The sequence below is a fragment of the Ciona intestinalis genome, chromosome 7 (genome assembly GCF_000224145.3).
Source record: "Ciona intestinalis chromosome 7, KH, whole genome shotgun sequence".
Classification (NCBI taxonomy): Eukaryota; Metazoa; Chordata; class Ascidiacea; order Phlebobranchia; family Cionidae; genus Ciona; species Ciona intestinalis.
In genome coordinates this window covers 1,647,031-1,662,738 of record NC_020172.2, presented here as the reverse complement: position 1 = coordinate 1,662,738, position 15,708 = coordinate 1,647,031, and the positions used below count along the sequence as shown (strand labels likewise).

The 15,708-nt window shown below is 36.7% G+C and overlaps 4 protein-coding genes across 5 annotated transcripts; 3 read left to right on the top strand and 1 right to left on the bottom strand.

Moving 5' to 3' along the window:
- Window positions 1–2,269: 2,269 nt before the first annotated feature.
- On the top strand, window positions 2,270–6,712 carry LOC100175284 (zinc homeostasis factor 1). The gene is made up of 7 exons (XM_002124600.4): window positions 2,270–2,679; window positions 2,973–3,188; window positions 3,587–3,783; window positions 4,168–4,298; window positions 4,668–4,826; window positions 5,603–5,937; window positions 6,323–6,712. Exons 1-7 carry the CDS (start codon window positions 2,582–2,584, stop codon window positions 6,549–6,551), a joined length of 1,365 nt encoding a protein of 454 aa, XP_002124636.1. The 5' UTR covers window positions 2,270–2,581; the 3' UTR covers window positions 6,552–6,712.
- A 1,447-nt stretch (window positions 6,713–8,159) lies between these two features.
- LOC100186171 (cytochrome P450 4F6-like) lies at window positions 8,160–11,951 on the top strand. 2 transcript variants are annotated; one of them, XM_002125007.5, is made up of 11 exons: window positions 8,160–8,505; window positions 8,827–8,971; window positions 9,182–9,314; window positions 9,426–9,590; window positions 9,720–9,873; window positions 10,147–10,293; window positions 10,574–10,661; window positions 10,868–10,970; window positions 11,035–11,251; window positions 11,323–11,405; window positions 11,699–11,951. In XM_002125007.5, the coding sequence occupies exons 1-11, from the start codon at window positions 8,293–8,295 to the stop codon at window positions 11,865–11,867; spliced, it is 1,617 nt and encodes a 538-aa protein (XP_002125043.1). In that variant the 5' UTR covers window positions 8,160–8,292; the 3' UTR covers window positions 11,868–11,951. The 2 variants fall into 2 exon arrangements, with proteins under 2 accessions (XP_002125043.1, XP_009858948.1); XM_009860646.3 differs by lacking the exon at window positions 8,827–8,971 and having other exon boundaries at window positions 8,401–8,505.
- A 292-nt stretch (window positions 11,952–12,243) lies between these two features.
- Window positions 12,244–14,304, top strand: LOC100185470 (protein N-lysine methyltransferase FAM173B). Its single transcript, XM_002125186.5, has 5 exons — window positions 12,244–12,494; window positions 12,572–12,691; window positions 13,120–13,194; window positions 13,468–13,587; window positions 14,009–14,304. Exons 1-5 carry the CDS (start codon window positions 12,330–12,332, stop codon window positions 14,165–14,167), a joined length of 639 nt encoding a protein of 212 aa, XP_002125222.1. The 5' UTR covers window positions 12,244–12,329; the 3' UTR covers window positions 14,168–14,304.
- LOC100183808 (angiopoietin-2-like) lies at window positions 14,178–15,645 on the bottom strand (the record flags this gene model as incomplete). The annotated part of the gene is given in 2 exon segments (NM_001285411.1): window positions 14,178–15,005; window positions 15,304–15,645. Coding segments are annotated over 2 exon segments (993 nt in total). The 3' UTR covers window positions 14,178–14,346.
- Window positions 15,646–15,708: the final 63 nt, after the last annotated feature.

Sequence of the window (15,708 nt, the reverse complement as noted above, 5' to 3'; positions counted from 1 at the left end):
TAATAGCAATTGTTTGGCCTGGCAGTTGATTATGACATAATAGCAATTCACACGTCGATTATATGCGTTATAATAGCGATTGTCCCCTGATTATTTAGTCTGCAGGTGCTTGCAAACAAGTTGGGTATTTGCCTAAGTAATATATGCGCGTAAGTAAAGTATAGATATAGTTTGCAAAAATACTCTGTGAAACAACGTCTCGATTTAAAAAGTTCTAGTACGGAATATAGCAGAAAGTGTCACGTTTTAACATGGCGTATACTCAATACACGGCCTACAGGAATTTAATACACCTAAACTGCTCTGTATTGAGTAATTTATGTGAATTAAAATAATGCTTACAACATTCACTAAAAGATCATATGCGATTCTTTGGTATGAACTTAATCAGTTGCTCGCGTACCACCCGGAAGACTATAGTGGTACGCATATACCACAGTTTGGGAACTATACTGGCCCAAACAAAATAGTTTTAAAAACACAGCAAAAACTAATGTGGGACAATTAAAAATTTTTCCCCATATTAATGAAAGTGAAAGTACAGTCTTGTAAAACTTATACTGTTTATATGTTTTATTATATATTCTATCTAAGTGAGAATCGACGCGGTTCACCACGGGGAGTAAAGACGATGGAATCGTGAAAGATCGCAAATAATGAATCTTGTAGCCAGCAAACATTGCAGCTCAGTTATATTAATATGCAGGAGAAAGTTTAATTAAATCGTGTAGTTAACCGTAAAAATACCTAATATGTTCTGTCGCTAATAACGACCCCAGTGGCATTTATTTCGTGCGTAATTATGGCCTGTTTGGTCTGGAAGTATAGAATGCATTACTGAGAAAACATCCAATATCCAATCTCTGTATTACGAAACTTAAATCGTCTGACAAAGTGGTTTAGTTGTAAAATAGATAAGGGTCGGTACGAATGTTGCTGTATTGGAATAAACTGTTAGTTAGCCAGTGAATAAAACGTTTCGATGATAACCATGTTTACATATAGGCTTAATGTACCTAACCTTACGTACTAGTGGTACTAACCTTACTAGTAGTTAGGATATCGACACGCGTGTGGTGACATCCTGTTACGTTTATGATAATACACGTGATTGCTTATCAATGGGCTGCAGTGCAGCATCCTGTTTAAAACGTTTGTAGCATCTTTATACATTTATGCGCTATGGCTGAATAATCTCTCAGTGTATAGCACGTACAGGGATTTATATTACCGCTATACCCTGCCGTTTAATCAGTGAAGTGTTGACTTAATAATGTGGGTACACAGTGTGTGTAATTCGTTAGGTTGCAATAATTACGAGAAACGGGTCAAGCCTTAGAACTGATAAACGCGCTCGCCTTTGACTCATATGCCATTCTTTGAGGGAAACCACACGACATGCACTGCACAACGTATATACCCCGGTGTGTGATGGGGCAAAAGAATTTTGCACACGGCGCGTCCAAATCTGCACTCGCCACCAAATTAAATTTGCACTGTCACCAACAAAGCAAAGAAATAAAAAAGCAAACTCTTTATCAACAGCATAGGTGAAGGCTCTGCGGTACCGGCGGCGGCTTGGAGATTTTCCGAAAGAAACGGACAGTTTTTTTTAACAGCCGGTAATGTAGGTGGCCTTTCCCCATAAAACTGACAAGAATTTATACAAACAAGAATTTACCTGCACCGATTTACGACTATAGAAATACGTCATATTATTACGACCGCGATTGTCCCGAACAGCAAACTATAATATAGCGATAACTCCTAAGTAAATATTAACAAGCAGTGCAGGTAAAATGACCAAATAACGTTAGTCAGCACATGTATAACAGTTACTAAAATACAGTTCAGTTACAGGTGGTTAAAAAGTAAACCGTAATACAAATAGATTTAATAGGTTATAAACGAACATGAAATAGTAGACATCGTATAGTAGGGCGGAGTAAGATGGGAAAATTTACAGAACTATAGTATCCCAGCATCTTACCTCAAAGTACTATATATGAGACATAAAGTAACTATGTTTCAGACAGCTAGTCAGTCAATAGTCGCATAAAAATACCAGGTTTTATGTGCGTAGGTCAAATGCATTATTTAGATATATAGCTTATAACGAGCCGCGTGTAACTAAACTGATTATTCGTTATGAATTTATGACAATGCTCGTCACTATAGTTTATTTACATTTATCATAATTTATCTATGTACATATATCTTATTTCAAGCTACAAAGTCAGGATATTATTTAGCTTACTTAATTTGGAGATCTTCACCAGTTCATCAGTCTGTATATAAAGATATGTTGCAGACTCTTAGTTTCGTCATTTCGCTCATCATGTTTTCAAGGAAGTAACTTTAAAAAAGGGTCAAACTCTGTGGTACAGCTGTCAGAAATGTCTTTGTTTTTAGAAGTCTACACTATGCAGTATGCACGTATATTTGCAATACTGTATCGCATAATATTCGATTGGTATATTATTGTATAATCCCGCTTTACTTAAGTGTAGATGAAAGTGCTGGATTTTCTTTGTTGAGTGATTTAGCTATAACAAGCGTAATAGCCACTGCTGCATTTAAAATGACCTTTACATGCAAAATTAACAGAGGGCCGAAATTCAGTCTCATCTGCATGCTCATTATGACATCGGCGTTTTTCTTCACAGAGATTGTAGTCGGGTATGTGAATCAATACGTTATCATGCTTTAATTTAATCAGTATACATTCCTATTCCACCACATGTAATATGTTGAGTATATATTTGGGGTACGGGTAATATTGAGGAGAATATTGCGGATCAGTTTTTTTTATTTTAGAGCGTTCGAGTATGGACTGTGTAAATACTAAATATTGCCTCGGTATAGGCTACTGCTATATATTCAGTAATGGTTTTAAAAAAACAACACTTGTTTATATACAAACTAACAGAAACACTGCTTTTATGTTTGAAGAACTACGTTTTTGATACCAGGTATTCCACCAACTCCACGGCATTGGTAGCAGATAGTTTCCATATGTTGTCTGATGTGGTGAGTCTTGTTGTCGGGTTGGTCGCAGTTATTTATTCCAACAAAACAAGCAAAACCAATACGTACGGTTGGGCAAGAGCTGAGGTTCTTGGAGCATTATGCAACGCCGTGTTCCTATTGTCCCTTTGCTTCAGTATTGTAATCGAAGCTATTCAAAGGTGGGGGACTATTTGCTAATTTTTATTTGTCTGAATTCGTGCCACAATGTTTAAAGCTATCGTCACTGCACAAAGCGATATACTGGAATTAGGAATTAAAGTTCCCAATCTTTTGACCGTGTATCTCAAAAACATTTTTAACTCTCATTGCTCCTTAGGAGGTTTCTAATCTGTCGTTATCCTGCTACGCCAGGATAAAGAATATTTTTTTATTAATTAATTCATTTACATGCTCGCTTTGCATTGCAAGTCCTATATAGGTCAATGCGTGTCGGCGTGTTGCACACGACACCGCCTAAACGTGATTGACGTGCTTTTTTCTGCTAAAATAAATAAACAAACGTACATGCTAAACATCACGAATTGTAACTGCACGGATTATTTATATTTCACTGCAGACTCGTGGAAGTAGAACCAATAACTGAACCATTACTTGTTCTGGGTGTTGGTAGTGCTGGTCTGGCCATCAACCTTATTGGACTTCTGTTGTTTCATGAGCATGCTCATGGACATAATCACAGTCATGGGCATTCTCATGATAGTCATGACGTAAAAAACGAACATTCACATGATCATGACGATGACCCCGAAGGAGGTGAAATTGAAATTTATTATAAAGTAGGGTGGGGGGAGATGGGACACCTTTAGCACATAATATCAAAATATCTTGATCGTGTTTCAAACAATTAACAACGGTCTATGGGAGTCGTGAGGATACAGTTTTATAATTCTTTGAATTTACTTTGTTTACTATCAAACGGAAGGAGAAAATTGAAAGAAAAGGTGACAGCGTATGGTAGGCTGCTGGGGTGCTGGGGTGCTGGGGTAACATTTTCATTTTTTTTCTTCCTCTTTTGTAGTAAAATAGTAAAATATCGACAGAATTATATAATCGCAGCCCTGCGGCTGTAAAACACGGTATTCCATCTTACCCCACAATACTTTATGTAACGTTTTATTAACATTAATGGTAATACAGAACCAAAAGTTCGAGTAACTGCAGCAAAGCGAGGTCACTTGAATATGAAAGGAGTTTTCTTACATGTATTGGGAGATGCCTTGGGATCTGTTGTCGTTATCATCAGCGCTTTGATCGTTAACTACGTACAGGTTAGTTAAAAAGAAGACAGGTGTCAAATTTCCCTGTTTCTGTACGTGGCAAGATACAATGGCTATTATATAGGTATACAATTTCTTAAATGAAGTCTGGCAAAAAAACTATATTTGATTTGTAATGGAATATAAATTGCCAACAAACTAGTTTACTCTATAAATGAAGTGAGGTATTTTACAGCGTTGTATGCTATATTGTACCTGGGACTTGTACAAGATTTCGTTGATTAATTCAATACCCAAATATAGAAGCGCCTATATACCGACAGTCCATATACCGCAAAATAACACAACTAAAACAAACTGTTCTAAAGAATTTTGAGAAATTTTCGCAGCATTATAAATTCACATTTTACCCTCATATAGGACTCTTGGCGTTTTTATGTGGATCCAGTTATGAGTCTCTTTATCGCGCTCATCATCGTATGCAGTACCCTGCCTCTTCTTAAACAATCTGCTTACATATTACTACAACGACCACCTGCCCATATCAACGCAGATGAATTGGAAAGCAGGTTAACAAAGGTAAGTTGCGCAGTGTTTTTTTATAAGGTAAGCAAAAGATTGTATGGTATATGATATGTACATAACTATTAACTACGTCGTTCTTAGGCTTTGTGCTAGGTTGTGTTTTTTTAACAACTACAAACAGAATTGGCAAAAAAATTAACCGTTAATTTGCGTGACAGCCATTAATCAATGTCTGATCATGCTAAATCAAATTGCTAATATACTTATGCACATTATCTGGTTCAGTCACGAACATGCTTTGATACTTTAATGAGTAATTAGAGTAAAAATCACGCTTGCGTTTGCGTGTCTCGGTTTTGCGGTGCACTCAACCGGTTCGGGATATTTTAGCGGCGGAATATTTTGCAGTCGGCACCAATGACATGCTGTGTGCAAAGCTTAGGTCTATATTGTGTAACGGAATGCCAATAAATGCTAAAAGCAGTGTTTTGTGGTGGAACGCAATGTGTTTTGTTTTAAAATTTAAACCATTCCATACGTTAAAGGGTAAATATGTATGTATATTAAATATATATGTAGTGGGCTGGGGTAAAATGGACACCTTTAGCACAAAATATCCAAATACCCTGATCGTGTTTTAAACATCGGTGTAGAGAAGTCGTGAGGACATGATTTAATTATTCTTTGAATGTTCTTTGTTTGCTACCAAATGGTACGAGAAAATAGAATGAAAGCGTGTCCCATCTTCCACCACCCTGATATGTAATCTATCGTCTATATGCTAAGCTTACTGGAATTTGCAAAGTATATTCAAATATATTATATTTCAGATCAAGGGTGTAGTGTCAGTTCACGATTTGCATATATGGCAACTGTCAAGTAACCAGGCGATCGCATCAGCCCACTTGACCATGCATTCAGAAGATGATTTTGGGGAGACAGCTCACAGGCTCCGGCATGTGTTTCATGAAGCAGGCGTCCATTCACTTACTCTACAACCCGAAGTTTACCCGTGTAAAAAGGGCATGTCGGTATGTGGGATCAGTGATTGCCAATATTTAAAGGAAGAAGTTCACCAGTTGCTGCCTTCTATGTTGGAGGAAATTAAAAATAATGAAAACGCAGATGCCGAATGCACGGAGAACGTTAGTTTTACAGAATACAAGTAAGGTTATGTTGCAGCTTACAGTTGTGTTAATTATTTAATAACGAAAGCTACAGCCTATGTGTTTTGTTCAGACCCCAACAATTTTAATTTATAATTTTAGAAATATAAAGTATTCTAGTTTTTGAACAAGAAAATGCAAATTAAACAATAAATATTTTTATTTGAATAATTATATATATATATATATATACAGTGGCCCAGTTTTTATTGTCAGCAAAACAAAGGCAACAACATAAGATAAAACATTGTACACAACGAATAATGCATCAGGTGACAAAAAAAACATTCGGAACTGTTCATGTACGCACACATTATTTTACCGATAAAAAATAAATTACATGGTCTAAGCAAGTCGCATAAACTACATTTATTTGGTTCACAGGTGTTGTACGCCACCCAGCGAGCATTCCGACAACAGTCCTATCCACACCATCTCAACAACTAGCAGTCAAATTTGTAAATTCTCTTGTGTCTCTGATGATTGCGCCGCATTTATGTGTTGCGATGGTGTCCGTTCTAGAAAGGAGTCCACCGTGTTAGGCGAGGACAATCCAGTTTATGGCACGGGACCTTTAATGTCGGTTGTTGAGTCGGTGTCCATACGTTTGTAGTGATACATTGAGTGATGCCATATTGCAAAAAAAAACTGTTGTGTTTTAATGCACTGATGCCCCGCAGTACATATATAGTATTATGTTGTACATGGCGAAAAAGTTCAGTTTCATTACACTTTTTTTAAATCGCAAGTAATAAAGATGTTCTTTTAATGCAATTCTTTTTAAACTGTGGCTTCAACTAATACCACATCTTACTACTGACAATAAATGTTGTCCACAAATAAACGTTGTATAATTGTATTAAACGGGCACTTGCATTCAAAGGCACGTGATTGTTTAATTACATTAGACATATTTCCTATAAATTGTCATTGTGTATATGCCTAGTCATCCTAGTGTTCACGTGTTAATTAAGAATTAGAAACGAATATCTGGTTTACTGCTGCACCATTAAATGACTAAAAAACGGTGTCAAACCAAATGTAAAACTGAAAAATCGTCTTCATTGTCATTTATGATGTTCTCAATCAACCCCGAGGACTTTGCTTGTACAAAGGTGTTATTTTATGATGCTGAACGTGGTTACTCAATACTGTGGGTCCAAAGGTCGGAGAGGAACTATATACTCCTTCAGCCTAAAAGTACATAGGAATCCGACGCGAGTTCATGATTATGCGAAAATACGTTGGTTAAAGTTTGGTAGGTAATTATGGTGTGGCGATGATATACCTGAAACCAAATCCTATTCTGAGATCCACGAATGAAACCTGCGTCAAATACAAACCTGCAGTGTGAATCTTATGTGTTTGTCTTGAGACCACAATTTACAGAATTCTAATATTATTTAGTTGCATAGGAAAAGATTGGACTCTTATTTTTCATTCTACTTTCTCGTTCCATGTAGTATAGTAAACAAAAAACATTCAAAGAAATATAAAAGTACATCCTTATACGACTCCCACAAACCGTTGTTAATTGTTTAGAACACGATCAGGATGTTTGGATATTATGTGCTTAAGGTGTCCCATCCTTCCCCACCCTACTATATTTAAAGGCTATTGTACTATATTTCAATTTAAACTGATACATGTACGCGAGAAACGCAACGCGTTTTGTTTGGCACACGAAAGCTTATGTTACGTCTGTGCCGACACATGACACATAAAAGGTTATAAGTGTCTTTGCTTATATTTATCTTGTGATAAAGTACGCGCACAAAAAGCGTGATATGTAGCTGAGTTCAATCATCAACATGACACTTCGATACGAGCCTTCGTGATATTGTATCATGCGAACTTTTAGTCAGTAGCTTTTAAAAATTGCCAGAAATTTGTGTTTTGACAAAAATGCTCAAACGTAACCTAAAGGTACTGTTAAAGGTTACCAAATTGATACGCCCTTTGAGTTTTCTTCAGTATTATATGAACTAGAAACAATTAAAGTTGAGTAGTTTTTTCTTACGGGAAACCCATGCATTCCACCATGGCAATTTTTTACTATAGCAGCGTTGAATTTGCGGTTTTGAAACTCTCTTTTTTCCATGGCGGTTTTGTATTTTAAAACTTTGATAATACCTTTATGTCACATTTGAGCCTATCTAATAATACACAAATTTTGATATTTCGTTGGTTATATGCCCCTTTAGTCGTCGTTTGTTTGCATTTTGTGTAAACTTGCCGAAGGTTATAATACGTGTTTTTGGTGCGCGCAGCGTCATTTTACCGAAGCGCACGGGTCGTTAGGTTTCAGTGCACAACCTTTGCTTGTGCTGCATGCGTGCCTGGGAGGCAAGAAAATGACCCTCTTCGAAGCGGCTTCAGAGGTAGTTTTTCTGAATCGTGGGTTTGTACTTTCAAGTTTAATCAGCGAAGTGGTCTTGTTGATTGCGATAGTAGCAGTTACAAAGGTCTACCTAGTGCCAGCGATACGTTATTATAAGCGTGGTTTGTTGTACACCAAGCAAGGCTGTTCTCCTCCAAGGCACTGGCTATGGGGACATCTTACAGTAGTAAGTATATATATATAATTGTAGTGTTAAAGATTGCTGTTATTGCACAGTGTGCGTAAAAGAAAGCGAACATGAGCACTATATGTACAACCTGTTTTCACCAACTGTCCTTTAGAAGTAAATATCTGTTCTCGGAAAACAATATGTGCTTCGCTTTAATTTAGCGGCACAGAGAAAACATAAATTATGCATTTGAGTCGTATATTCAATATTGCTACACTGTGTCAGTGTGTTTATTGATTTTCTGCCAATAAGTCTATCTAAGCGTGTTATAACAGCATGTTATACCATATATGGTACTATGTTTATACATTACCGTAGTTCCCACTAAGCCACGATGGGATGTTAAAACGATTGAGAACAACAGCTCAATATGCCGGAATGTTCGTATCCTGGGCTGGACCTTTTACATACTGGATTGAAACTCAACACCCGACGACTTGCGCCGTTCTAGCAAACAGTTCAGGTATATAAGGATGCATCGCTTGAATAAGTTTGTGTAAACAAATGGCGTGGTCCAGTATATATGCCATGGGGGAGATGCAGGCCATTGTTTTGTCGTATAGTCTATTTAACCCCTCACAATACAGTATAGTACTGTCGGGTAAAAACGGGATACCGTTAGCATCCGCATCCCATTTTACCCCACCCATCTTATCACATTGCTGTATTTCAGCACCCAAAGCTGAATTCCTATACGGATGTCTTCGTCCATGGATTGGAGATGGTCTGTTGACAAGCAAAGGCAGCAAATGGAAGAGAAACAGAAGGCTTCTAACGCCTGCCTTTCATTTCGAGATACTTAAACCGTGAGACTCTTGTAGATTTGTATATTATTTGTTGCATCGTCGAAGAGCAAGTTCTTTTGATGATTCGGAAGTTTTTGTAGCATGAAATATCAATGTTATATCGCTGTACAGATACCTCAACATTTTCAACAAATCCTCTTATGCAATGTTGGAAAAATGGAAACGACATTCTGGCCAGTCGTATGACGTATATGGTGACGTCAGTAACCTTACACTGGATACCATGATGCAGTGTGCCATGTCGACGGACACTGACAGTGGAGGTGAAGACGGAGGGTAAGAAATCATTACAACTGATACGTATATTTAAATACACTAATACTTATACGTATATTTAAAACACTAATACCGATATTTGATACTGCGCTTTTCTAACGTATCGACACAAGATTCATATAACTTTAGATACGGCTACATTAATGCTGTCCACGAGTTGACGTTGCTAGTTATGGAGAGAGTTTACAATCCACTACACATGATTGACTGGATCTACCATTTTTCATCTAACGGAAGACGCTTTCGAAAACTAGTCGACTTCGTTCACGAAACATCCGAAACGGTAAGTTCCTACTTTACAGTGTAGCTGTATAGATCGCTTGTGTACAGATATTATAACATTATTTTTTCGGTTGCTCATTTTCTTAACAAATCTTAATGACACCAACGTGATCGTCTATGCTATGCTCTTAAATGAAATGTAAAACCCTGTATATGCATTTCCACTAAATACCGAGCGTAACAGTTAATAATCGTCCTATATAAATTTATTTATACATTTACACATTCTATTTACAATGTACATTCAACTTATATGAGTGACATATGGTCGCAGATTATTAAAGAAAGGAAGAAAGAGCTTGAAACACTCGTCCAAGAAGACAATGATAATGCCTCAACTGCCACCAACAACGAAATATCCAGCTTCAAAAAAAGAGGAACAAAACATTTGGATTTTCTTGATATCCTTTTACAAACAAAAGTATGTAATAAGCTTAGTAATACCACTTTTGCAGATAAAGTGCATTTAACTGTTCTATAGTGGCGCCTTGATAATAAGGGCAATCAACATGGTATATATAGCTCGTATATAATCATGTGCGCTGTATAACATATATAGAACATCCGTGTTATACTTACTAAAGTTGCTTCGCTATTCCAAGATAAATAAGCAATATTCAATAACTTCTGTTGATCAGATAATGCTTATATTTAAGTACGGTCAAAATTCTCTATAGCCCTAAAATTTGAACGTAATACAGGATGAAAACGGCAATGGACTGACTCTTAAAGAAATCCGTGACGAGGTAGATACGTTTCTTTTCGAAGGTCATGATACGACAGCAAGCGGTAAGAAGTATATCCTAAATGTTGTTGTTGTTAATATTGATCTGACAATCAGCAGAGTGCTAAAAAAGCACTATGAGCATAGAAGCACTGTAGCATAGGTAATAATAAAAGTTTGCCTATATCACAAAACCATATTGCTAAAACGAAAGTTCTCGTTTTGGGTCATAAGTATCGGGTTATAAGAGTTAATTGTTCGCATAAAACAGGTATAGCCTGGTGCTTGTACAATCTAGCGAAGCATCCTGAGTATCAACAAAGATGCAGAGAAGAAGTTCTTGAAGAGGTCGGTGAAAAAGAAAAAATAGAATGGTAACTATAGTACAATAACAAACGTTTTATATATAAACAATATTTTATTCTTGTATTTGTACAGGGAGGACCTTTCGAAACTGACTTACTTAGCCATGTGTATAAAAGAAAGTCTTCGACTTAATCCACCAGTATTCTGTGTTGGCCGCGAACTAAACGAAGATCTTACGTTTAATGACAAGTACACGCCGTGTAAGAAAATGAAGGTTGAGTCTGGAAACACTGTACTCATGCAGATAATGTCCATGCACAGAAATCCACACGTTTGGGAGAATCCTGAAGTAAGAATGCAAAATGATTTATAGAACTTTTAGTTTCTGTGATTGTCTCAACTAACAACTGTTCGTTGCAGGTCTATGACCCCGAAAGATTTTCTGCAGAAAACATGAAAAATCGCCATTCAATGTCATTCTTAGCGTTTTCTGCTGGTCCGAGGTAAAGCCCATATATGTTTGGTAATGTGCGATTTGCAATAATTAAACATAAGATTATAAATATTCGTGCTAAGCACCGACTAATTAACGAATACTTTAGGCTTGAACTTTATAAACACAAAGCATTTTGTCCATACAAGCAAGCGCGTCTGCGTCGAACTATTAAAAGCATTTCTCTTATACAATACTTAACATTAAGTTATGCAATGGGTGTTTACAAACCTTCTTTTCTAGTCATTTTTATATTCAAACGTAACCATTTATTATAGCTATGCTCTCTTTTTATACTAACAGAAATTGCATTGGTCGAAATTTCGCCATGAACGAGCTACGAGTTGTGATTGGCCAAACATTGCGACAATACAAATTATGGTGTGATGATGATACTCCTCAGCCTAAGATGCAACCAAATATTATCCTGAGATCTGCGAATGGAATTCACATAAAATTTAAACCAGTGTAAACTATAGACGTTATAAAGATTTGGCAATGGTGTTAAGAAATCGAATTTGATCATTTAAACCAAAATAAAGCATGTGGCACTGAACTAAATATTTGAATAACAGGAATCACTAGTTAAGCAAGGAGTCGGTTTGTTTGGTCAGAGAGACTGAAATCACTGATTTGTGTATTATCGTGTAAAAAAAGTAGAAAGTAACGACAAAACACGCACAAAAAAAAGCTTTTAAATGGCCTAATGAATTAAACGTCGTGCGGTACAAAATTATGATAAGGAGAAAGTTAATTTATCAGTCGTTGCTCTGTCACACAAGTATAAAACATATTATATTAATTCAGTTATTACTCCCCATGTTATAACACTGGAGTGGGTGTTTGTAATGGGGCTTCCCCTTACATGAAAGTTTGTCTTTTACTTAAGTTTTTTTTTAAGTTTAAAGTTGATAAAGGGGCATAAACTCTATTAATGACAAGCGGTCAAAGTCAAGCAAGTATTTTTGACGTGGATGATAAAGTTAACAATGTAAAGCCAAAATCTATCGCTGGGCTTACTGCATTCGGCATAGTGACAGGAGTGACTGCTGGATTGTTTGTTTTTACAACTCCCTTTATTTCTCCTGCCCTAAGAAAGGTAATAGTGTTGAAAAGTCGAATTTTATTTATAAATTAATATATCCAAACAGATCTATCAAATATTTCTTTTGGCAGATATGTCTACCATACGTACCAGCATCCAGCAAACAGATTCGTAATGTTATTAAAGCTCTTCATTCACCTTCAAAGTTAGGACACACATTGGTTGACATTGGAAGTGGAGATGGTAGAATTGTAAGTCAAATCATATAAGTGAGTGTATCTTTTTTATCCCCGCATGGCTGAGTAATTACAGTCATTATAACATAGGTGTTCTGTTTCATACACCTCTAGCCTCATAGAAATTCTCACGCATATAATTGTATGGATAAATATTTAAAATTGTTGGCGATATAACCCATAAGAAACCACTGGGTTGAAGAAATTGCCGTATGTTAGGTCTAAGTCACATGCTTCTACTGTGGTAGCAGAGGCGAGCCTGGTACCCATGTTCTCTTGATTGTAGGCAGGTGTTCTAACCACTGCACCCCGCCTTAGAACAAAAAATAAAGTTATTTTACCTTAGCCACTAGCCATAAAATATATTTTTTAAACAAGTAAATTCTTAGAAAGATAATTTTTACATATATTTTCCTTAAAATATTTTAAAATTTTTGCATTAGGTGTTGGAAGCAGCTAAATATGGATATCATGGGATGGGGTATGAACTAAATTTGTGGCTTGTGGTTTATAGCAAAGTAAGTGACTTTGTTGTTAGCAATGATTTATAAATGACATTAAATGACTGATGCTTATTTTATCCTTGCATGTTGTGGCAAACCGGTGTCTTCTGTGTTGTTTCACACACCTTGCATCCACTTGTTGCCTTATGTTTAATTGTGTCAATATGTCCAGCAGTTGGGGCTCATAGCGTTCTACTGTCTTTAAGTGTTATATTGGTCTGTTGATATAAATCGTTAACCTTAATAGTAGCATTATATTCAACATAAGGCTGATGTTTATTTTCTTAGTTTCAAGCTTTACTACAAAAAGGCAAAATATCAGGTTCTGCCAATTTTAAGAGAGTTGACCTTTGGAAAGCAGAGTATGCACAATATGATAATGCTGTTGTGTTTGGAGTAGATCAAATGGTACGACCTTTATTTTTTATGATTAAGCAATGGACCATACTAATTTATACAAATCACAAAATAGTGATTGTTTTTTCTTGGTTTGAGCTTTTCAGCCCGTATATAGCACAATGGTTGGATATCTTTAGCCTAAGGAATTTGGTTATATGCCTAAACGGTTGGGAAATATGACCCTTGTTATAAAATGTGCCAGAAATTTACCTAACTAGTTTTGTATATTGAAATATAAGCTATAGCACACAAACTTTACATAAACTAATCATCATAGTATAGTTTTGTTTTTGATTTTTTTATAAACCCATTTCAGAGTGTGGTGAAATGATCCAAACTTTAAACCTCTTTTACTTAGTTGTAGATGTTCTTGTTAATCCCTTACTCCCATTTAAATTTCTTACTTCTATTTATCTATTATATTCTAAAGATGCCAAGACTGGAAAAGAAGTTGCTTCAAGAAATGCAACCGGGAACAAAACTTGTGGTTTGTCGTTTCCCTTTTCCCAACCTTGAAGTTTCTGCCACCCATGGTGAAGGGGTTGACACAGTTTGGACATATTTTCTACCAAAAGTTGTCACGAACTAACCCATGGTTTGATATTAGTTTTATTGACTAAATCAACTTATGCTATGTTGTTTATTGTATTGTGAAATGCAAAAACTCTTTTACAGCAAAGTGGTTTTGTAGTTGATATAATATGACAATATAAGGTCGATGTAGCATTGACTGCATGGCTTTTAAGATCTGATACATTGTTATTACTTTTATATATATCTTTGAAGCTTCATTGATACAAATCGCAGGTCTGGGTTAGCTGGGTTAACTGCTGTCCAGTTTTTCCATTGCATTTTGTAAGCGCCGTTATGGGGCCTGCCAACTGTCGGGTACGGGCCGTTAAGCGCTGCAACCGCGCAGTTCTTGTACCACCACCCAGCCCTCTTGAACCCCGCGCACGATTTAGCGTTGTCTTTATCGTTTGTGTGGAAGGTCTGATTGTTCGAAACTGCAAGCAAGTCGCCTGCTGTTCCGCTGTAGCCCGACACTGACAATCTATACCCGTCCGCCTCGGTACCCACACTGAACCGTTCGTACCGCGCGTAAGCCTTCACCCCACTTGTGTCTTCTAAATCGATGCGAAGCCTCGCTTGTCCACCTCGAGAAGAACGAACATTTAATGCAAGAGTGTATATGTTCTTTAAGCCAATCCAGTACTCGGCCACTGGGCTACCGAATCCACTAACGTAGTCTTTCCACGGCCGTTCAAAGCTGGCGCGACCGTCGATTCGTCTTTGTATTGTCATCCAACCACGTTCAGAACCAACATCCATATCGCACCATATCGGAATCGACTCGAAGCGATCGACCAACCAGATTTTGTACATTCCGCTCTCTGTGTTACCATCCACGTATATTTGCCTGCAATCTATAAGGAGAATAGGGTGTATACAGAATTGAGCACTGAAGATTTAACTTTTATTATATATAGTAGGGTAAAGTCAGATGGACCATTTTTTTTTCTTTTTCCTTGTCCATTCAGTATAGTTAACAAATAATGTTTACAAAATTAAATAACCGGAACTATAGCGAATCTAAAAATGCGTCATTTGTTTAAAACACGTTGAGGAAATATGGGATTTGGGTGCCAATAGTGACCACACCGCGGTATAGCTATAAATTATTACATTAAAATACTAAAAATAAAAAAAATACAATTATTTTACCTTCATATTTCGCCACGGGTTGATTATAATAAGCAAAAGGTGAAGATGAATCGTCTGAACCGTTTCGCGAGTTATTCGCTTCCCTCTCCCTCAGTAACTTGATGGTATCGGTCAAGTTTTTCATCGTCTCATTGCACGAACAGATTTCCAAGTCACTTGTAATGCTGGCTTCTAGTTCATCAACTATCACCTGTAACTGGTCAAGTTGTTGCTGCAACAACCGAACCGCCACCTCATCAACTGCATCAGTTGTATCGCTTCCATTTCCCAGAGTACAGCTCATCATAAAAGCAAACATCACAAAAAACATAGCAACCCTCGATGCAATCATCATTTTGGGCTAAAAATGTAAAAACGTTAAACTATCTATACTGTGTTTTAAACTTAAGTTTTCTGTATGTTTTT